General features: G+C 38.7%; 1 protein-coding gene and 1 pseudogene across 2 annotated transcripts in view; one reads left to right on the forward strand and one right to left on the reverse strand.

Annotated features, from left to right (window-relative positions):
- EIF2B3 (eukaryotic translation initiation factor 2B subunit gamma) overlaps window positions 1–23,285 on the forward strand; it is a 116,579-nt gene that overhangs the window by 35,928 nt on the left and 57,366 nt on the right. For both annotated transcript variants that reach the window (XM_026498234.4, XM_026498235.4), the window contains exons 4-5: window positions 4,387–4,546; window positions 11,345–11,456. In XM_026498234.4, coding sequence (XP_026354019.1) covers window positions 4,387–4,546; window positions 11,345–11,456 — 272 coding nt within the window. The remainder of the gene's footprint in view (window positions 1–4,386; window positions 4,547–11,344; window positions 11,457–23,285) is intronic.
- LOC113254755 (40S ribosomal protein S29-like) lies at window positions 7,879–8,180 on the reverse strand (annotated as a pseudogene).

Consider the following 23,285-nt stretch of genomic DNA (forward strand, 5'->3'; position numbering starts at 1 on the left):
AACAATTTTTCTACTTTTTCTCTCTGGGCTCCAGTTAGTAGTAGAATATTTGCGTTTCTAGAATGGGCTTTACACTGTTAGAATAAAAATCAAAAACAATTGTCACTTATTTTCTGTTACAGCGTTTATAAAAATGTCAAGAGAAACAGGTAGTAGTATGAAGATGTAAGATGTTAGACTTTTGTTTCTTATTCCAGGATTTCCAGCTTTGGAAACAAAGTACATTGATCAAACAGCAAAGACTTTCCTTTGGAAGTGGTGGAGTTGCAGAGGGTGGGAATGTGTTTGGCCTCATGAATCTTAGGTGGTGCGTTTTCTGGGAACGGAGGCAGGAGAGGGCCTGTGGAATAGCACCCCTGTCTGTATCCCAGGCCCCTACCCTTTCCGACTGACGCCTTTCTTTTCACACTGAGAACAGATGGCAGCCAGACACTGGGGGGAGGGGTCTGTTTCTTGTGCTCCTTGGGGATTTTGCATTCAGCTTAGAAAAAGTCAACTAAAAGCAAAGAGAAAAATGAGGCTGCGACTGTTCACAATTACGCAGGACTTGTTTGGCATTCACTATACTGACAGATTTATTTTTTGCAGATACTGAATGATAACAGCATTTATTTTCCAAGACAACATTGTTGTCACTTCAGGGGCATCTGCATTGGGGTCGTTTTCTTCACTTCGGGATACACTTGATAATTAAATTTATTGTAGAACAGTCAGCTAGCAAAAATCAGCCAGCTTATTAGAGAAAGGAGTTTTTTTTTTTTTTCTCAGCAGACTGTCATTTTTATTATAATGAAATGGGGCAACTTCTGTACTGCTGTAGTGACGTCTTTAATAATAGCCTGTGTTTCCAGCCTTTCTAAAGCATTGTTGTAAGAAGGATTTTGTATGCCATCTCTTCCTTAGCTTTTGTGTACAGAGGCTGATTTGCTAATGTTTGGTGGTTCCTAGATGGTGAGCTTAGGAATTTTTTTTTTTTAGCTCAGTTAAAATCCAGAAGGAACTAAGATACCCTTAAGCAGAAAAGTAAGGGTAAAAAATCTAAATTTGAACTTCTTTTTTTTTTTTTTTAAAGATTTTTTATTTATTTATCTGACAAAGACAGCCAGCGAGAGAGGGAACACAAGCAGGGGGAGTGGGAGAGGAAGAAGCAGGCTCCCAGCGGAGGAGCCTGATGTGGGGCTCGATCCCAGAACGCTGGGATCACGCCCTGAGCCGAAGGCAGACGCTTAACGACTGTGCCACCCAGGCGCCCCTTTTTTTTAATATTTTATTTATTTCTTTGATAGGGAGAGCGAGCACAAGCAGGGAGAGCCGCAGGCAGAGGGAGAGGGAGAAGCAGGCTCCCCACTGAGCAGGGAGCCTAATGCTGGACTTGATCCCAGAACCCTGGGATTATGACCTGAGCTGAAGGCAGATGTTTAACCAACTGAGCCACCCAGGCACCCCTCACATTTGAACTTCTTAACTTGAAGAGCCTTTCAAAACGAATTGTTTAGGCTGTAAGTAATGAGTTACATGTAGAAAAAGAAATGATGGTTCTGGTACAGATTCAATATTCATAATAAGAAATTTCAAGCAGGAAGCCAACACTTTCTTATGGTTGAGCCTCAGTTTCTTAACAAATACGACTTTTTACGATGGTAGAATGTGAGTTGAAATCATCCATTTTTCCCACCCAAAGCAGGAACCTTGATTTTAATTTATTTTTAAAAGATTTTATTTATTTAAGAGAGAGAAAGAAAGAGGGAATGAATGAGCAGGGGGGGGAAGGACAGAGAGAAGCAGACTCCCTGCTGAGTGCAGAGCCTGACGAGGGGCTCTATCATAGGACCCTGAGATCATGACCTGAGCTGAAGTCAGACCCTTAGCTGACTGAGCCACCCAGGTGCCACAAGAATCTTGATTTTAAATTAAAATCTTAGAAAAGTAGGAACCACCTATAAAATTTCCATGTAGATACTCATTTTATTCTTAAACCTAGAATAATTTAGTTAAATGTTTTTCAGACTTTTTAAAGTAGCAAAACCTGTTTTCCAAACCAAAGCTTATACAGAAACCCAGAAAATAGGGGCGCCTGGGTGGCACAGCGGTTAAGCGTCTGCCTTCAACTCAGGGCGTGATCCCGGCGTTATGGGATCGAGCCCCACATCAGGCTCTTCCGCTATGAGCCTGCTTCTTCCTCTCCCACTCCCCCTGCTTGTGTTCCCTCTCTCACTGGCTGTCTCTATCTGTGTTAAATAAATAAATAAAATCTTAAAAAAAAAAAAAAAGAAACCCAGAAAATAAAATTAATAAAGGGGAGTTGCTCTGGCTGACTCAGAAAGGGCAATAGGAACCAGGCTTTACCTGAGGCATCTCTGGGAAACTGCAGGTGTGCTGTTGAGAAACATTTGTGTAGTCAATTTAAATTGTAATGTAAGGAATTTGTTTTTCAAAAATATGTTGTTTTAGCAAATCTGTTTTCTGCATTTATGATGAAATTCTGTAATAGCAGAATGTATAGGTAGACATCTGTTTAAAAAATATGAAGTAGCCTTTCTTAGGCACTCCCATTTTACCTTTCTAGTATAAATTCCCTCCACGTTTCAGAATAGGGCTTGGCTGAGCATAGAGTTAGTGCTCAGGAAATGTCAGGTAAATTGTTGCAAGTGATAATCCAGTTTCTGCCTGAGCACTTCTTATGATGGGAAACTCATTGCCTTACAAAATTATTCTTTTTGACTAGCTCTGATTGACAGATATAAGTTAATACGGAAACCAAAAATACTTTTCTTTGTATTTTACCTACTTGTTTTTAGTTTGGTCCTTGGCCATTAAGGTAAAATTTCATTCTTCTTTAAGACTGCCACATATTTAAAGAGTGCTATTATCTCTCCCTTAAAGCTACCCCATAGTCCTTGTCCTGCCCACTGTCTCCTCCACACAATCTTTTCCCTACTAAACAACTTCTCTTCTTTAAGCTGTCATGTTTCTAGCTCTTTCACCATCTTAATCATCTTCTTGTTGATACGTTTTTAGTTTGTCAAGGTTACTCTTAAAATATGATACTCCAGCTGATGGCTAGTACCCCTAGTATTGGGTACTAAAAAGACCAAAATTTAGAAGTATCTAAGGTCTAGGGGGCGCCTGGGTGGCACAGCAGTTAAGCGTCTGCCTTCGGCTCAGGGCGTGATCCCGGCGTTTGGGGATCGAGTCCCACATCGGGCTCCTCCGCTGGGAGCCTGCTTCTTCCTCTCCCACTCCCCTGCTGTGTTCCCCTCTCTCACTGGCTGTCTCTCTGTCACATAAATAAATAAAATCTTTAAAAAAAAAAAAAAGAAGTATCTAAGGTCTAAATTTAGGTGTTTTGGGTACGTAATACTATAGACTAGAAACTCCCTTACATGGGTCTTCAAACTAGCAAAGCTGTATTTCTTTAAACACTATTCACTAGTAAAGATTATTTATTTATATGAATAATCATTACAGGATGTTAGATCTTAGATAGTTACCTAATTACTGTAAACTTGTTTCTTTGTCTGTAAAGTACAAATAATAATAGTGCTTACGGCATAGGGTTCTAAAGATTGGAAATGTATGGAAGTGTTATCACGATTCCTGGCAAATAGTACACATTCAGTAAACGTTAATTACTATTATTACTTATTATTGTAATAACTAGAAATGCAATCAGAATACCCACCACATGAGAAATCTTTTTTTACTTCCTTGATTTATTCATTCATTCATTCATCAAATAGTTACTAAATGCCTATTATGTGCCAGACACTATGGCAGTTAGGTCTCATATTTCTTATCCATAAAAATGGGAACTAATAATATTAATTGTAACAATCCCACTCCGTGGTGTTGTTATAAGAATTAAATGAGTGCTTTTGTACATAATTGAGGTTGTATAGTAATTGTTTACTAATTAGATTGGTCTCCTGAGAGATGGGCATTATATTATATTCATCCTTTTATTTTCTAGTACTGTAGCAAAGCAACTGCTTTATAGGATTTCCTAACCATATGGAATCATCAGATCATGTGAAAATACTTTTCAAATTGTAAAGGGACGTATAAATTTAAGGCCATCAATTCCACAGTCATAGAAATAGACAATGTGGTAGTTTTCAGACTCTGTTCCTTAGAGCCCAGGATGCCAGTGGTGCCTCAGATTAGGTAGCAATAGGGCACACACAAGGGGAAGTAGATACTTCAGACCTCCCCCAGCACAGTTTAGTTAGAACAGCCCTATTTATTTTACTTATTCTGCTACTATAAAAAAGGTTTGAAAACAAATGTCCAGTTTGTGTGCTGCCAAGCCATTGTAATTTATCTTGTGATAACCTGTGTGATTCCTTGTCTTTTGTGATATTGACTTCCCCCTTCTCCATTTGACAGACAGATGTACTAGTCCTGAGCTGTGATCTGATAACAGATGTTGCCTTACATGAAGTCGTGGACCTGTTCAGAGCTCATGATGCATCACTTGCCATGTTAATGAGAAAAGGCCAAGATGGTTTAGAACAAGTTCCAGGTCAAAAGGGGGGGAAAAAACCAGGTAAGGAGTTTGATTTATTTGTATGTTGGGTTTTTATTATTATTATTATTATCATTTATGCTAAATATTTACTGAGAAGGTGACTGCACTGCAGGCACGGTGCTAAGCGTTGATGACTTAAAGTCAAACAAGACACAGTCCCTGACTGGAAGACGCTTAGCGCTATTGATTAGATTCTGTAAAGTCCAGGAGGCTTTCGTATGCAAAGGGGAGCGCTCAGAACCACTTGAAATATAAGATCAAATTTTAGATAACCTTTAAGCCATTAAAATTACTATTACAAGGGTAGAGTGGTTGATTCTTTTGAATGCATCAATCACCCTAAAGAGCCAATAAACAAGATAGTTGTTAACCATGCCTTTTTTCTTAGGATTACAAAATACTTATCTTGGTATTTCCCTAGGATTCTAGTAGTAGGTTATTATTTGTTTTAATCTTCAGAGAGTGATAGTAATTTTGTCAGATGAAAAAGAAGAGGAGTAACACTCTAGTCCAACCAAAATTATAGAGCTTTGGTTATTGATCTGTTGTTGATTTTTGGTTAAGGCATAGTTCCTGATTGCTCTTCCCAGAGTACTTCAAACCTGAGGCACCAATCCTATGACTGTGCTGCTTTTAATAACTGAGCTAATGACCAGAAAGCTTTGTAAGATCACACTTTTTATATAGATTTTAGTATTTCCTGGAATGATGTATTTTTCCCCCTGGAGTGTTTCCCTGGAATGATGTGTTTTTTAGGTTTTGCTTAGCCGGCATTATGTAACCCATTGTTCTGTCATTATTATTTATTGATGTAGTCTGTTACAATTATTAGAAGCTATGTACGGTTTACTAGTATCTCACTGATTTTAATAGAGCCACCTAGAGCTTTCATTCCTAGGCTTTGCGTGATCTAGTTTATATTTTTAGCTTTTTTCTGTAGGGCATTTGGTTAATTTATAATTTTGGATTGTAGCATTAAAACTTTCTAAATTGCTTTTTGTTTTCCAGTGATCACCAGTGTGGATTAATTGTTGGGTCCTCTTTCTACCTTATCACTATCTATGATCCTCATGTTGATCAAGCCTTTTGTTCTTGATGTAGTTTCTACTTTTGCAAGGTCTGGTTTGCTTATTCACAATTCCTTTTCTTCAGCCTTTTCTGCCTTATAAACAGGTGTATATTTTATAAATATGAATTTCTTGTTTCTTTTTCATACTCCTCTACTTAAAACAATTTAAAAAAATCAAATACCCTATTAGAGTTACTCTTTTTGGTATTAGAATTTTTTAGTACATTTCATATTAGCTTTTATCTCTTAAGTATCATTATAAATGCATAGCTTTTCACAATTTTAAATTAGCTGTAAGTATTATCTGTGTACCCATCCATTTAAAACTGTTTGATGCTTCAATTTTCACACCTTGGCCAGTGAAAGTTCGTATAAGCTGACTTTTCTGTCTTTGAAAAGGTACGATGTGTACAGGTAACCTGCTGTTGAGGTAGAGTGTGAGTATGGAGGACACGGAAGCAGGAAATGGGACTGGAGAGGATACAGGGATCAGACTAAAGGGTTTGAACTTTATCCTCAAAACAGTGGGGAGTTGTTGAGGAATTTTAAACAAGAGAAAGTCATGATCAGATTTGTGTTATAGAAAGATTTTCCATTCTTAACATGAAATTTTGAACTTCTCAATATCTGTATTTTGTTATATTTGAAGGCTAAGTTTCACCTAGATAATGGGGGGAGGTTTTTTTTTTGTTTGTTTTTTTGAGAGAACGGGGTGGGGGAGCAGAAGAGGGAGAAAGAGACAATCTGAAGCAGGCTGTATGTTATCTGTTGCTGCAAGTGTATATAGTATCTATTGTTGCATAACAAATTACCATAAACTTAACATCTTAAAACAATACTGTGGGTCAGGAGTCCAGGCATTACTTAGTTGGGCCCTCTGATTCAGAGTCTTTTACAAGGCTGAATTCAAGGTGTCATCTAGGGTTGAGGTCTCATCTGAAGGCTCAGCCAAGAGAGGATTTGCTTCTAAGCTCACTTGTTCATTGGAAGAAATTCAGTTCCCTAAGGACCACTGGACTGAGAGCCTCAGTTTCTAACTGGCTGTTGGCCAGAGGCTCCCCTCATTTCTTTATCACTTGGGCCTCTTCAACAGAACAACTTGCTTCACCAAAGCCAGCAAGGGAAAGAATCTTCTAGCAAGACAAATTACAAAGTTATGTGACTGAATCACAAAAGTAGTATCTCATCACTTTTGCCACATTCTGTTGGTTAGAAGCAAGTTGCTAGGCCAGCCCAATACTCGGTGGTAGGGGATACAGAAGGGTGTGAATACCAAGAGGCAATTAGCATTCTTAGAGACTGCCTACTACAGTTGGGCTCACTAATATGTCTAGGGCCTCAGCTGTGATAGTTGTGTTTCTCTTTCCGTCTAGTCTGTTACCATACTGGAGGCCCAAGCTTGTTCACATGACAGCAGCAGGGTCTAAAAGAGTAAGAGAAGAAGCTACAAACAAGGTCTCTTGAAGCTAAGCTTGGAACTCAGACTGTATCACTTTCATTGCATTCTTAAAAGCTAGTTGCTAGGCCAGCCTGGATATAAAGGATGGGGAACTAGACCTTACCTCTTTTTTTTTTCCTCCGATAAGCACTTTTTTTTCCTTCAATTTTTTTATGGTGATCAAATACAAGTAAAATTTACCATCTTTTTTTAAGTATACAGTTCAGCGGTGTTAAATACATTTATAATGTTATGCAACCATCACCACCATCCTTCTCCATAACTCTTTTCATCTTGTGAAACTGGAACTCTATATTCATTAAATAATAACTCCCCATTTCCCCCCTCCCAGCCCCCAGAAACCACCATTATACTTTCTGTCTCTATGATTTTGACTACTTTAAGTACCATATATAAATGGAATCATACTGTATTTGTCTTTTTGTCACTGGCTTTTTTCACATTGTATAATGTCCTCAAGGTTCATCCACGTTTATCATATTGCAGAATCCCTTCATTTTTAAGGCTGAATAATATTTTCTTGTATGTATATATTACATTTTGCTTATCCATTACTCCATCAGTGGAAACTTGGGGTGCTTTCACATTTTAGCTATTGTGAATAGTGCTGTTATGAACATGGATGTGCACATGTCTCTGTGAAACCCTGCCTCCAATTCTTTGGGGTGGTATACCCAGAAGTAGAATTGCTGAATCATATGGTAATTCTATTTTTAATTTTTTGAGGAACCGCCATATTATCTTATATAGTAGCTATACCATTTTACATTCTAGACCTTACCTCTTGAAGGGAAGAAGAACAACAAATTTGTAACTCTTAAATCTACTACATACATTTTTTCCCATAATTTGAAGTATTTTTATTTTATGTACAATGAGTTGGCATTAAGGGAGGTATCTTGGATATCTACAGTTAAGGGAGGTATCTTGGATGACCCATCCAAGGGAGTTCACTTAATCCAACTTAATGAAGCCTATATCCTTTGCGTACTGACAGAAACGCTGACAGCACGTATTGAGGCCGAATTTCAGGATCAGACCATGCTGGTTTGAGCAGCCATGGCAAGAAAAGAACCCTGACCAGATTTCCTCAGATGGCTCCAGTAGAGCTGCTGGGGACCCATGTTGCTCTCTCAGCTGCAACGAGACAAAAGGGCTACTATATACATTTTTTTTTAAAGATTTTATTTATTTATTTGACAGAAAGAGATAGCCAGTGAGAGAGGGATCACAAGCAGGGAGAGTGGGAGAGGAAGAAGCAGGCTCCCAGCGGAGGAGCCCGACATGGGGCTCGATCCCAAGAACCTGGGATCACGCCCTGAGTCGAAGGCAGACGCTTAACGACTGAGCCACCCAGGCGCCCCAACTATATACATTTTTGGTTTTGATTTGCTAATATTTTATTTAGGATCCTTGTACTTATATAATAAGTGAATATGCCTGTAATTTTCCTTTCTTATAATATTTTTGTCTGGTCTTGGCATCAGGATTGCGCTAACCTTATAAAATGAGTTGGAATTCCCTACTATAAACATAATGCCTGTCATAGGGGAGGTGCACAAGTATATTTATTAGCTGAATGAATGAGTGAATGAATGGATAAGTAAATGACTACAGAGGAGACAGAAGAGTCGGTCAGACTAGTAAAAATCAATGAGAAAAAAAAATATGAGTAGTTGACAGAATTTTTTTTAATGGAAATTCATAGTTTTAACTATTTTCTTAATCTCATTTGTGTCGTCTTCTTAGGATAGACATTCTGATGTTACCTGCTCTGCTCCCAAAGTAAAATTTACTTTGTTAGAACAGAAAGAAATCTTTCCCAAGTTCTTATAATTTGTAGCATATTCTGAGATCCCAGTTACTATGGTAGCTACAAGGAAGCAAATACAAGGAGGGGACCCTGAGAGTGAGGAATGTGAGTAAAGAGCACATAGCTGAAACATGGACTTGGAAATCACTGCTCCCAGGACATTCAGTAATTCAAGGTTTTGTGGGCTGAAGGACTTGGATAGAGTAAGCACTCCAAATTATATCCAAAAATAACATCTCTGTGTTTCTTTTTAAAATACTGGCTCATAATCAGCCTGTTGCAGACTATTATATTCTCAAGTTTCCTTGTAATGGATGAATTGATATATGTCATATCTACTGTGTGGCATTTGAAATTCTCTGCAAAATATGCTTCAACTGAAATTTCCTGTAAAACTTACCTTCAGATTGGCATTATTTACCCTTCCTTCTTTGGAGTTCACTAATTTCGGTTATTAAAAATATATATATATAAGTTTTTTTTAAGTTTATTTATTTAAGTAATCTCTACACCTAGTGTGGGGCTCAAATTCATGACCATGAGATCAAGAGTCACCTACTCTTCTGACTGAGCCAGCCATGAGCCCCAACATATAACTTTTTATGATAATTTTTCCCTATTTAGATTCAGACACTGCATATGAATAGATGACCAGAAACCATCTGAAGGAAAGAATGCTTTCAAGCACCTGGGCTAAACACATTATACACTTGAGAAATACATTTGAGCCTAGATATATAGGCAGCCAACAATGAAGCATGTTCAGCTGTGTAGTAGCTGTTGTCTGTCAGTAGGAGGCAGACAAATTCATCTTCAGAAATACTATTTTTCTAGGGGCTCCTGGGTGGCTCAGTTGGTTAAGTGTGGGGCTCTTGATCTCAGCTCAGGTCTTGATCTCAGGGTCATGAGTTCAAGCCCTGCATTGGGCTCCACACTGGGCGTGGAGCCTGCTTAAAAAAAGAAAGGAAGAAAAAAGAAATATTCTTTTTCTGAAGCTCAACTTTTTTTTCTCTTTTTCAAAGAGGTATTAAATCCTTGCTTTATTTGATTGTTGTGAGGATCAAATGAGAGCATGTATTTTGTTTAATTTTTTTAAACATAAACATTTTATTTAATGTTTGAGTTAAGCTCTTATACGGTTACAAGAGCTTTACAAATATTAACTGATTTAGTCCTCATAATAAGCCTGTGAGGTGGGCACTATTATGATACCCATTTTGCTGATGAAACTGAGGAATGGAAAAGTATCTTCCTCAAAGACATACAGCTAGTAAGTGGGATTTATTCCCATGTGGTTAAGCCTCAGAGGCTCTGTTCTTTATCATGGTGCTGTGCTGCCTCTATGTGAAAATCCTTTTGCAAGCTATAGATAGATACTGTGCAGATGTTAGTAGCAGCTTTTATTAAAGTGGCTGACACTGTACTAGATGTTACAGGAGATATAAAGGAATCATAAGCCTGCCTTTGAAGAATTTATAATCTGGTTGGCAGAAAGAAATATAACACAGAAAACAGCAATAATATGACAGCCTGTAACATCACCATCTACCAGAGAACTCTCCACATTAGTAAATATGCACCACACCTTATTTTCTTTCAATGCTCATACACAGCATAAAATCTAATGCATAATAGACATATAGTTACTGCTGGTTAATGTGCATGTCCTTAAATAATGTTATTCCCATTTCCACAGTGAGTAGACCTATGGTATTATTTTCAGAGAAAGGATTCCTTTTTATACTTTCCTTCTGTGCCGTGTAATGAGTTTATGGATCATCCACTTATTTGGCTTTTTAGTGTTAATTTTTATTTATTTATTTTTGACAAATAAAAATTATATATATTTAAAGTGTACAATGATTTGATATATGTAGACATGATTGTGAAATGATTACCACAGTCAAACTAAATAACATATAAACCACTTCCTTAACTCTTAGTTTTTGAGATCATTTCACATTTATAGAATGATTACAGGACTAGTAGAGAACTTATATATCCAGATTCCCTGAAATTTAACATTTGTTCTATCATTCTCTCTCCTTATGCTATAATTTCAATATATAATATGTATATACAATATATTACATATACTATTATTATTTTTCTCAGCTATTTGAGAATAAGTTGCAGATATGATTCCCTTTGCCTTTAAATACATCAGTGTGTATCCTGCCCCCCACCTCTCACTGCCACCCAAAAAAGGACAGTCTGTTAAAACAGGAAATTACACTGCTACAATACTTTAATTTGTAGATCTTATTCAGACTTCACCAGTTAACCTAATAATATCCTTTAGAACAACCCGAAAGCATTTTGACTACCCATGTTTTAAACATTGTGGTATTTGCTATATGACAATCCTGTATTTAGTTCCAAGAGAATTGTGAGCAGGTGCTCTGTCCCCCTGACTTAGTCATACAGGCAGGGGCAAGTGGCTGTGTTTGATTTTCCTTCTTTTGTATGATTCAGTGGAGCAGCGTGACTTCATTGGAGTGGACAGCACAGGAAAGAGGCTGCTCTTCATGGCTAATGAAGCGGACTTGGATGAAGAGCTGGTCATTAAGGGATCCATCCTGCAGAAGTAAGCCCTAGGGTTTTTCTTTCTGGCAATTCTCCTTGTCTTAAAACAAAATAAAACCACCCAGTAGATGGGAAAGGGGGAATGAAAACTAGATTATACTGTGTGAAATTGACAAAAGTATGTGACTGTTTTCCCATGAGAGGGGATGAAGGCTTTTCTTCACCGCACAAGTTTAGCTTTTCCGTGTCTTTTCTACATGCCAAGGCAGAGTCAAATCCTGCATTGCAGTAGGGCAAAACCTCTGTGGGGAGAAGAGGGAACAGGATTGTCTTTTTAACAGTGTTATAGAACTTCCTTTTCTTTCTTTCAATGGTGGTAAGCACACAACTTAAAATTTACCATCTTAACCACTTTTAAGTGTGCAGTTTCCTAGTGTTAAACATATCCACATTATTGTGAAACAGATCTCCAGAACTTTTTCATCTTGCAAATCTGAAGTTCTGCATCTGTTAAATAATAGCTCTTCTCTTTTTCCTGTCCCCAGCTCCAGGGGATCACCATTTGACTTTCTGTTTCTACGAATTTGGCTACTTTAGATACCTCAGATAAGTGGAATTATGCAGTATTTGTCTTTTGTTGACTGGCTTATTTCACTTAGTGTAATATCCTCAGGTTTCATCCATGTTGTAGCATGTGTCAGAATTTCCTTCCTTTTTAAGGCTACATAATATCCCATTGTGTGCACATGTCACATTTTTTTAAATTTATTCATCTGTCAGCAGACATTTGGGTTGCTTCCACCTCTTAACTATTGTGAATAATGCTGCAGTGAATGTGGGTGTGCACATATCCCTTCGAGATCCTGCTTTGAATTCTTCTGGATATATACCCAGAAGTGGGATTGCTGGATTATATGACAGTTCTATTTTTAATTTTTGGTGAAACCTCTATACTGCTTTCAATAGTGACTGTGCCGTTTTACAATTGCACCAGCAGTGCACCAAGTCTCCAGTTTCTCTACATCCTCATCAACACTTGTGATTTTCTATTTTTTGTTAGTAGACATCCTAGTGGCTACAAATAAGCAACCCAGTCACATCTTCTTTAATCAGCATTTACTGAGCACTCGCCCAGCATGGACTTTTTCATCAGAAGCCACCATACTCAGAGCTTTACTGTCTGATACCAGTACATAGGAATATTTAAAAACTGTTTGGAGCCTAGGTTGGACTTGTCTGTGGTTTTGCCATAGCTTACTTGTCCCAGATTGCAATTCTCTGTTATTCTTGATTAAACCCATTTTTGCTACTTAAAAAACAAAACAAAAAAACCATGCTTGGAGCCTGGATGAAACGAATGTGAAAGGAGTAAATTGGGAAAGAAGAGTGTCTTACTTATTGTTTTGCTATCTAGCACAACAGAGGTAGGAGCCATATTTCAAAGTATATATTTTAATGAAAATGAAATTAAATTCTAGCTTCAGCTAGCCCATTACCCCAGTGGATTAGAGTTCTGTATTAGAGCCTTTGTTGTCTCAGCAATAAAAATGGGTTTGATAATAATAGCTGCCATGGGGAATAAATGTATGTAAAACAGCCTAACACCTGTTTCATAATAAGTGGTCAGAAAATAGTAGACATTATTATTATTTCTTTTTTTTTTTTAAGATTTTATTTATTTATTTGACAGAGAGAGAGACAGCCAGCAAGAGGGAACACAAGCAGGGGGAGTGGGAGAGGAAGAAGCAGGCTCCCAGAGGAGAAGGGAGCCTAAGGTGGGGCTCGATCCCAGGACCCTAGGATCAGGCCCTGAGCTGAAGGCAGATGCTTAACGACTGAGCCACCCAGGAGCCCATATTATTATTCCTAATCAAATAAACAGCGCTTGAAAAATACATGCATAATATCACTTCCAGATTAATTTGGTTGTTTCAGATTGCATCGCAAACTTCCTACTACTAGTTCCTAATTAAATGTGAAAAAATAAATTGATATAAAACTGGCAGAAAGGGATGCCTGGGTGGCTCAGTCGGTTAAGTGTCTGCCTTCGGCTCAGGTCATGATCCCGGGGTCCTGGGATCGAGTTCCTCATTGAGCTCCTGCTCTGGAGGGAGCCTGCTTCTCCCTCTGCCAGCAGCTCCCCCTGCTTGTGCTCTCTCTCTCTCTGACAAATAAATAAATAAAATCTTTTTAATAAATAAAACTGGCAGAAATTTCAACAATGGCAAAGTAGGATAATTTAATAAAGCTTAAAAACTGGTGGTCATGGAAAGAAACAAGATTCTGATGAGAAACAGAAAAGAATAAGGGGCAGCTGGGTGGTTCAATCGGTTTAGGCATCTGCCTTCAGCTCAGGTCAAGATCCCAGGGTCCTAGATTGGGCTTCCTGCTCAGCAGGGAGCCTGCTTCTCCCTTTGAACCGCCCCCTGCTTGTGCTCTCTCTTTCAAATAAATAAAACCTTCAAAGAAGGAAGGGGGGAGGGGAGGAGGAAGGGAGGGAGGGAGGGAGGCAGGCTCCCAACTCCACCCTATCACCACTCCCCAGAAGCCATACTGAGGTATTAATGAAATCCTGCAAGTTCTCACTAATAGCTCCAAAGCTGGAAAGAAGCAAACTGAGCACATATCTGTATTTCTATCTTCTTCTGACTGAGAAATAGTGGGAACAACTACTTGCCAGTAAATGATGAAGCAGAGAAAATGGACAATGAGGCTGACTCTTTAACAGAAACAAAAGATCAAGCCTAAAAATGAATAGGTGAAGTAGTATAAAGCTGGAAACTATTCCTCTGTAGGAATAGAATATACCCCTTAATTATGTGGAATGAAACAAGAATATTTAACAGAATCTCAGGAAAGAAAAATATGTTAACAGATTCTACAGTACCTTAGCTGTGTTCCCTATGTTCCTTCTATCCCTCTGACTCACATCATTCCCTGAAGCCATAGAAAACACAGAATACAAAATAACCAGCACTACTGGGTATTTGCCCAAAGAAAAGAAAAACAGTAATTTGAAAAGATACGTGCATTTATATGTTTATTGCAGCATTATTTACAGTGATATGGAAGCACCCTGTGTCCATCAATAGATGAATGGATAAAAAAGATATAGTGGGGCTCCTGGGTGGCTTAGTAAGTTGGGCATCTGCCTTCAGCTCAGGTCATGATCCCAGGGGCCTGGGATCTAGCCCTGCATCGAACTCCCTGCTCAGTGGGGAGTCTGCTTCTCCCTCTCCCTCTGCCTCTCCTCGTTGCTCATGCTCTCTCTCATTCTCTCTCTCAAATAAATAACATAAAATCTTTTTTTTTTTTAAAGAAAATTGAGAAAAAATAAAAAGCAGAAACAGACCCATAAATAAAGAGAACAAACCGGTGGTAGCAAGAGGGGAGGGAAATGGGGTGGGCAAAAAGAGGTAAAGGAGAGTAGAAGGTACAGGCCTCCAGTTATGGGATGAATAAGTCACAGGAATTAAAGGTTCACCACAGGGAATATAGTCCGTGGTATTATAATAGTGTGGCATGGTGACAGATGGTAGCTACACTTGTGGTGAGCATAACATAAGGTGTCAAATCACGGTAATGTACACATGAAATTAATGTAACATTGTGTATCAGCTATACTTCAATATAAATAAAAAGGAAAAATATAACCACCACTGACATAATAGTTGGTCTCAGATACAGGAGGATGAGAGGTAAGAACTCATCATATCATATCAAAACAAATAAAACAAACATGAACAAGACCAAAAGAATCAGTTTGTCAACTACACAAACATACAGCAAACAAAATGAAAGCAAGAAAATGTTCTACAAAAGACAAAGAATGTATCCTGAAAACATAATTCAATGATTAGAATTTCCTATACTATACAATTATAAAATAACCCATCAGGATGTGAATTTAATAAATAAAAGTTCAGTGATGAGGTGATAAAACAACAAAATGAAATAAAAGAAGATACTATAGGACTAAGAAAATAAATTGAGGACCAATTAAAATAGCAAAGAACAGTACAGATACCACTGAAAATCAAATTATTGACATAAAGGAAAGGTTTCAAGTAATTAGGGATTTTGATGAAAAAAGAAATGATTAAAGATTATAGAGAATCTAATAGGAAAAAAAAGACAAAGATGACTCAAATTAATGTCTGTGAAAAAGATAACTAAACATGTGACCAAAAGGTATATTCAAAGATACAAGGATTTCTCGGTAAACTAATTTTATTTAAGGATTTTAATATAAAGATAGAAGGGCTGAGTATATATGATGATTTCTGAAACCCTACTAAAATAGCAATATGGGGATTTTAGAGAGGGGTAAATCCAGAAGACTAAAGAAGATAAAAAGGAAAGAGCAGCAACAAAAGTTTGGAATCAGGAAAGCACGGCAGTTGAACATACCTGAGAAAGCTGAACGCTAAGCCAACAGTGGGATAAGCTGAACTGCAAACTGATTTACTCTACAGAACTCTGAAGGGTCCAGATTCAGCAGCACCACCTGCCTATATCCACAAGTGAAGCTAAAAACTGGATTACTTGAAAATTTGTCCAAACTGCAGATAGATCCTCAGATTTCCTCCCCCCAAACCTCATAACGCTAGCAAGAGACTGGAGATTTATTCTCAGAAGAGGGTAAAATAGAAGATCTCTGGATTGAGGCACTAGGCATAAATGAGGATATAGGTACCATACAAAAACTGAGGATTAAGTGAATGTATGTTCTGAGGTCTTCAGCTTCTGTCTCCCACTTAGCTTCTATATTCTAGCAGCCAGGCTTGCACGTGTCAAGCAAGGACATTAGAGGATTCTTCTCTGTGGTAAAAGACAGTCCAAGAGGAGACCTAAAGATACAGACATCGGGGAATTCCCACCGGAAAACCCACTTCTTGGGTCATCCTACATTGAATTTCGAAGTTGACAATGCTCACCACATGTTGGGTGCTCACAATGAGATATTTATTGTGCCACTCTTAAATCTAGATAAAAAAGAAACAGGGATTGCAAGATCTAGATACCAGAACAAACAGAAAAAAACCCAACAAGTTAGCAGAAAAGCCAACAGAAATTGTTCAGAGAGAAGAAGACTTCGAAAAAGGTAACATTACCCAGAAAGATTTGTTAATATTTGAGCATCTGAATACCACTATCCTAGAAGCTAGGAATACAGCAGCACATAAAACACCAAAATCCTTGCCCTCGTTGAGAGATGAGAGAATACTGCATTCATGAACCCAAAAATAGAATACTGTATTAAAAAGGGAGCATTTAGTGGCACAAAAATAGACATGTAGATCAGTGGAACAGAATAGAGAACCCAGAAGTAAACCCATAGTTTATATGGTCAGTTAACTTATGACAAGGAGCCAAGAATATACAATACAGAAAAGGCAGTCTCTTCAGTAAATGGTGCTGAGGAAACTGGACAGCTACATACAAAATAATGAAACTGGACCACTTTCTAACATCATACACAAAAATAAGCTCAAAATGGATTAAAGACTAAACATGAGACCTGAAAACATAAAATTCCTAGAAGAAAACACAGGTAATTCCCTGACATTGACCATAACACCATTTTTCTATATATGTCTCCTAAGGAAAGGAAAACAAAAACAAAAATAAACTATTGGAACTACATTAAAATAAAAAGCTTTTGCCCAATGAAGGAAACCATCAACAAAACATAAAGGCAGCCCACTAAATGGGAGAAAATACTTGCAAACAATATATCCAATAAGAGGTTAATATCCAAAATATATATAAAGAATTTACATGGAGTACCTGGGTGGCTCAGTTTGTTAAGCATGCAACTCTGTTTCGGCTCAGGTCATGATCTCATGGTTCATGGGATCAAGCCCCACATCAGGCTCTGTGCTCAGGAGGGAGTCTGTTTGAGATTCTCTCCCTCTGCCCTTCCCCCAATACGTGTATGTGCTCATGTGCTCTTTCTCTCTCAAATAAATCTTAAAAAAAAGACAACACCAAAAAAAAAAAAAAAATCTGACTTAAAAATGGGTGGAGGACCTGAATAGACATTTTTCCAAAGAAAACATACAGAGGGCCAGCAGACACATAAAGAGACGCTCAACATCACTCATCATCAGGGAAATGCAAATCAGAACCACAATGAGCAGGCGCCCAGTTGGCTCAGTTGGTTAAGCAACTGACTTCAGCTCAGGTCTTAATCTCAGGGTCCTGGGATCGAGCCCTGTGTCAGGCTCCCCACTCAGTGGGGAGTCTGCTTGTCTCTCTCCCTCTCCATCTGCCCCTCCTCCCACTCATGCTCTATCTGTCCCTCTCCCAAATAAATAAATAAAATCTTTTAAAAACCAGGGTGCCTGCGTGGCTCAGTCGTTAAGTCGTTAAGTGTCTGCCTTCGGCTCAGGGCGTGATCCCAGGGTCCTGGGATCAAGCCCCATATCAGATTCCCTGCTCCCCTGGGAGCCTGCTTCCTCTCCCACTCCCCCTGCTTGTGTTCCCTCTCTCGCTGGCTGTCTCTCTCTCTCTCTCTCTGTCAAATAAATAAATAAAATCTTTTAAAAACAAAACCCCACCATTAGCTATCACCTTACACCTGGCAGAATGGCTAAAATCAAAAAGACAAGAAACAACAAGTGTTGGTGAGGGTGTGGAGAAAAAGGAGCCCTCATGCACTGTTGATAGGGATATGAATTGGTACAGCCACCATGGAAAACAAGATGGAGGTTCCTCAAAAATTAAAAATAGAAATGCCATGTGATTCAATAATTCCACTATTGGGTATTTATCCAAAGAAAATGAGAACACTAATTTGAAAAGGTATCTGCACCCCTACGTTTGTTGCAGCATTATTTACAATAGCCAAGATACAGAAGAAACCTAGGTGTCCGTCAGTAGATGAATGGATAAAGAAGTTGTGGTACGTAGGTGTATACACACACACACACACACAGAGAGAGAGAGAGAGAGAGAGAGAGAGAGAGAGAGAGGAATACTATGCACCCATTAAAAAGGGTGGATCTTGCCATTTGCAACAACATGAATGGACCTAGAGGGTATTATGCTAAGTGAAATAAGTCAGACTGAGAAAGACAAATGCCGTATATTTTGCTTACATGTGGAATCTAAAAAATGAAACAAATGAATAAAAAACAAAGCAGAATCAGACCTATAAATTCAGAGAACAAACTGATGGTTGTCAGAGGGAAGGAGAGTGAGGGGATGAGCAAAATGGGTAAAGGGGAGTGGGAGGTATAGGCTTCCAGTTATGGAATGAATAAATTGTGGGAATAAAGGGCACAGCTTAGGAAATATATAGTCAGTGATACTGTAATAACATTCTTTGATGACACAAGGTAGCTATACTTGTGGTGAGGATAGCATAAGGTATAGAGATGTTGAGTCACTACATTGTGGTCAAGTATACTAAAAAAAAATTTTAAGGGGAACATTTAGAAAACAAGAAAGTGCTAATGGTAAAAATGAAAAACTCAATAGAACAGTTGAAAATTTTGAAAAAAAAATTTGAAAAATGTCTCACAAAGCAGAATAAAACAACAAATTGATGGAAAATAAAGAAATAATAAGAAAATTAAAGGAGCAGCCTAGGAGGTCCAATATTTGAATATTAGGAGTTTCAGAAAAAGAGAACAGAGAAAATGAAGGGAGAAGATAGCATCAATGAAGAAATATAAAATGAAAGAAGCTGGGTTTCTAGACTGAAAGGAAACGGTGCCCAGCAGAATACATGAAAAGAAACATACCAAGGTTGTCATTGTGAAATGTTAGATCATTTTATTGTTATAACATTAATGTCGAAAAGAAGATCCAACAAGCTTCCAGATGGGAGGGGAGATATCATACATACAGGAATTAAAAGAGTTTTGAACTTTCAACAGCAGCACTAGAAATTATAAAACAATGGTGGACAGCTTTCAAAATTCTTAAATCTGTATGTAGTCAAACTATCAATCAAGTGTGAGAGTAGAATAAGCATTTGATAGACATTTGCTTTCCAAGCATCTGTTTTCAAAAAGCTGCTAGAGGATTTATAACACGAAAACCCTGGCATTACCTAAGAAAGTGAAAGACGTGGGATTATAGGAAAAAGAATCCCTAGGATGATGATAAAGGAGATTCCAGGATAACACCTGTGCGCCCAGTGTAGATGGCAATCAGACCAGATTGGAATAGGTCAGAAAGCTTCGGGAATAATTTCTTCAGGATGATCATATCTCTTCTGATGAAAATCACAGAATACTTGATGTGTCTCAACATTTTGAGAGGAGTTTTGAGCACTTGGTGGTTAGTTTGGGGTTGAATTATTAATAAGTATCTGGAAAACTAAGAAATGAGAGAAAACAATACCAAAGCAAACAAAAATATGCAGGAAAAAAATTAACCATTGTTTACTGAATGTCTCAGCTGTAACCAATGTTTATATATACATCATAATGTAATCACTGACTTGATCTAACCAAAATTACGATAATTACTTTGGAATGATGAGAGGGAGGGTTAGTGTGTTGGAGACACAAGGGAAGATAAGAGAGAGAAACTTCCTCTTTAATAGTTAATACCCAATACCTAAAGCTGAAGTCATAATAACAAACTTCGATTATTGAACTAACCAAAATAGTAAAATTAGGAAGGCAGAAGGTACAGGCAGTATGGGTGTTTGTGGTAGGGGCAGGGCTGGTGATGAAAGAAAGCTAAATCCTCATCTTCCATAGTGGGAAATCAACAGATAATGTCTGAAATGGAAAAACTAAGAAATATCAATATTAGAATGTTTTTAGAAATACAGATATAAATACTAAATGGATCCACTAAAAGACTTGAAAGCGGGTGCTTCTGGGGAACAAAAAATGGGGAGGGGAGGGAATGGAGGACTGAAATTTTTCATTGTAAGCCTCAAGAAACTACTTACTTATATAAAGTAGGTGTGTATGTAATTTCAATTTTTTTAATTAAAAAGATAAAATAAAATAAAAATTCCTAAATTAAGTAAAAATCTGCAGATCTTAAGACTCTGCAAATTTTATGAGGCACCTGGGTGGCTCAGTCAGTTAAACCTCTGCCTTCAGCTCAGGTCATGATCCCAGGGTCCTGGGATGGAGCCCTGCCTCCGGCTCCCTGCTCAGCAGAGAGCCTGCTTCTCCCTCTGCCCCTCCCCCACTGTGCACGTGCACTCTCTCACTCTCTCTCTCTCAAATAAATAAATAAAACATTTTTTATTTAAAGAATCTGCAAATTTTAAGAGTATTGTGTGTTCTAAGAAAATTTGGCCAGATGTATCCTAGTAAAGGTATCAAACTTTAGGGTCGTGAGATCCAGCCCTGCTTCAGGCTCCACACTCAGCACCGTCTGCTTAAAATTCTTTCCTTCTCCCTCTCCCGGTGCTCCTCCCCGCTGATGCATACGTGTGTACTCTCTCTCTCAAATAAATAAATAAAATCTTTTTTAAAAGATAAATAAATATAAAGGCAACAGGAAGACATTCTCAAACATGAAGGGACTCACAGATATGGCCCTATGAGCCCTTCTTGAGGGGGAAAAAAACAAAACAGCTTCTTGACAGCTAGCTGCCATGTCGTGAGAACATTCAGGCAGGTTATGGAGAAACCCATGTGGTGAGGAACTGCCAGCAACCACATTAGTGAGCTTGGAAGCAGATATTCTGAGACTTGTCAACAGCCATGTTGTAAGCAGATTCTCCTCCAGTCGGCCTTGAGATGACTGCAGCCCTTGGCCAGCAGCTTCACTGCAGCCTCTTGAGAGAACCTGAGTCAGAACCATGAAACCACTCCCCAATTCCAAAAACTGAGATAATAGTTTGTTATCTTAAGCCTCTGAGTTTGAGGTAATTTGTTATATAACTGTAGATGACCAATAAAATTCTAAAGCTCTAGGCTTTGGATCAAGAGTTTTTCAGAAACAATGAAGTTGAAAGACATCTTGGAGGGAGAAAAATAACGTGCTTATATAGCATAGTTCCTTTCCTTTCCGCCTCAGTTTGCTCCCAAGATACCTTGGAGGTCGGGAAAGTCATGTGGCTCTATATGTGGGATGCATCCTGTCTTTGTGGATGCCTTTGCTGAGATCTTGGACAACTGTCAGCTCAGTCCAAAACATTAAGGAAATGGGCGGTCATCCTATGGTCTTACTAAACTTGAAGGGTTTTTGTTGTTTAAACATTGGCAACAAACAGTCTCATAATTTTTCTTTCTTGTGTTTCTAGGGAGAGAGGCCTGGGTTAGAATGAATTCTTGAGAAAAGGAACCACCTCTTGACCCACAGTGTTCATTGTTATAGTGCCATATGATAGACACAGAGGTAAAATGCCTAGGTACCCCTTCAAGGAAGGATTTGCTGCTCATCTGTAAGGAGTGTAGTTAGCAGACAGCTTCTAGTTGTCACCTTCTGGATCTCCCTCATCTGTAAGAGCCACATTGCCGGAGGTCATACCCTTGCTGGGGGGTGCAGCCTGCATCCCAAGACTAAATGAGAGATGGGTGCAAAGGCCCAGTCACCCTGATAGGCAACACTTGCTCCAGAACTCCCTGCTGGGTTGGCTGAGGCTTTGTTGAACCTGCAGTTCTCAGTTAGTGTGTTGGAGACACAAAGGAAGATAAGAGAGCCTCTGCCCCATCTTGCTTCCTCCTCTTCCTTTCGCAGGTATCGATCCCTAATAAACATCTTGTCCCCCAAATACTGTCTCAGCCCACTTCTTGGGAATCCAGCCTTTAACACATAGTAATCGTTTTCCTCGTGGTTCGCTACCACCTGGTAAAGCAAATTTTCTCACCCTCAGGATAATCATTTTCACAATTGTAGAATTAGGCTGGATTATTAAATTGTTTTCTTTCTTAGGAAGCAAACCTGATGCATTGGCCTCTGCATGCATAAAATCTGTGATGAATGTTATGTAATAACATGCATGCCTCTTACGACTCCTGAGATGTACCAAAAAATATATATATCTATTCAATCAGAGTCTTTTCACCTTCACTGATGTAAACACTGATTTCTTGTCTGCTCTTCTCACAAGACCAATAGTTCTCAACCCTGGGGAACATTTTTTTAAATGTTGATGGCTGCTGACCCCCACCCCTAGAGATTCCTATTTAATTGGTCTGGCATAGGATGGGCATTTTTAAAAAGCTTCTTGGATGATGGTAATGTACCAACGTTCAAAACCCACTCCAGGGGCACCTGGGTAGCGCAGTCGTTAAGCGTCTGCCTTCGGCTCAGGGCGTGATCCCGGCGTTCTGGGATCGAGTCCCACATCGGGCTCCTCCGCTGGGAGCCTGCTTCTTCCTCTCCCACTCCCCTGCTGTGTTGCCTCTCTCGCTGGCTGTCTCTCTGTCACATAAATAAATAAAATCTTTTAAAAAAAAAACAAAACACTCCTGTTCAACTCACCAGTTTGTGGCCCAATAGTGCTGCTCTCCTCTCTGTAAATATTTGATGAAGGGATAGTCATTTGTTCTATCAGAGTCTAAAGGAATTTTCCAGCACCCCAGGAGTAAATGGAAGCATAATGAAAGTGAATCAAACACCTGAAACTTCTGCTTAGAGCTGATTCTCATTCTTCAGGGCTGCAGGCCATTTCCGTAGCTCAAGGAGAAGGCTCCAACTAGTGCAGGCGGCATCTGTCCAACACCATAGACATGTTTGCAGAACCAAGTAAACTCTGGAGTGTTCAAATGGCAGCCCCCTAGATTGTGGTGTTGCAGTCGGACCCAATGATATGACTGGTATTTGAGCACTCAGGGCTAGATGATTATGGAGAATTAAATGACCTATCAGTTAAAAAAGTACTTAGTGGGGCACCTGGGTGGCTCAGTTGGTTAAGTGTCTGCCTTTGGCTCAGGTGATGATCTCATGGTTCTGGGATCAA

Source organism: Ursus arctos, unplaced genomic scaffold, assembly GCF_023065955.2.
Source record: "Ursus arctos isolate Adak ecotype North America unplaced genomic scaffold, UrsArc2.0 scaffold_12, whole genome shotgun sequence".
NCBI lineage: Eukaryota > Metazoa > Chordata > Mammalia > Carnivora > Ursidae > Ursus > Ursus arctos.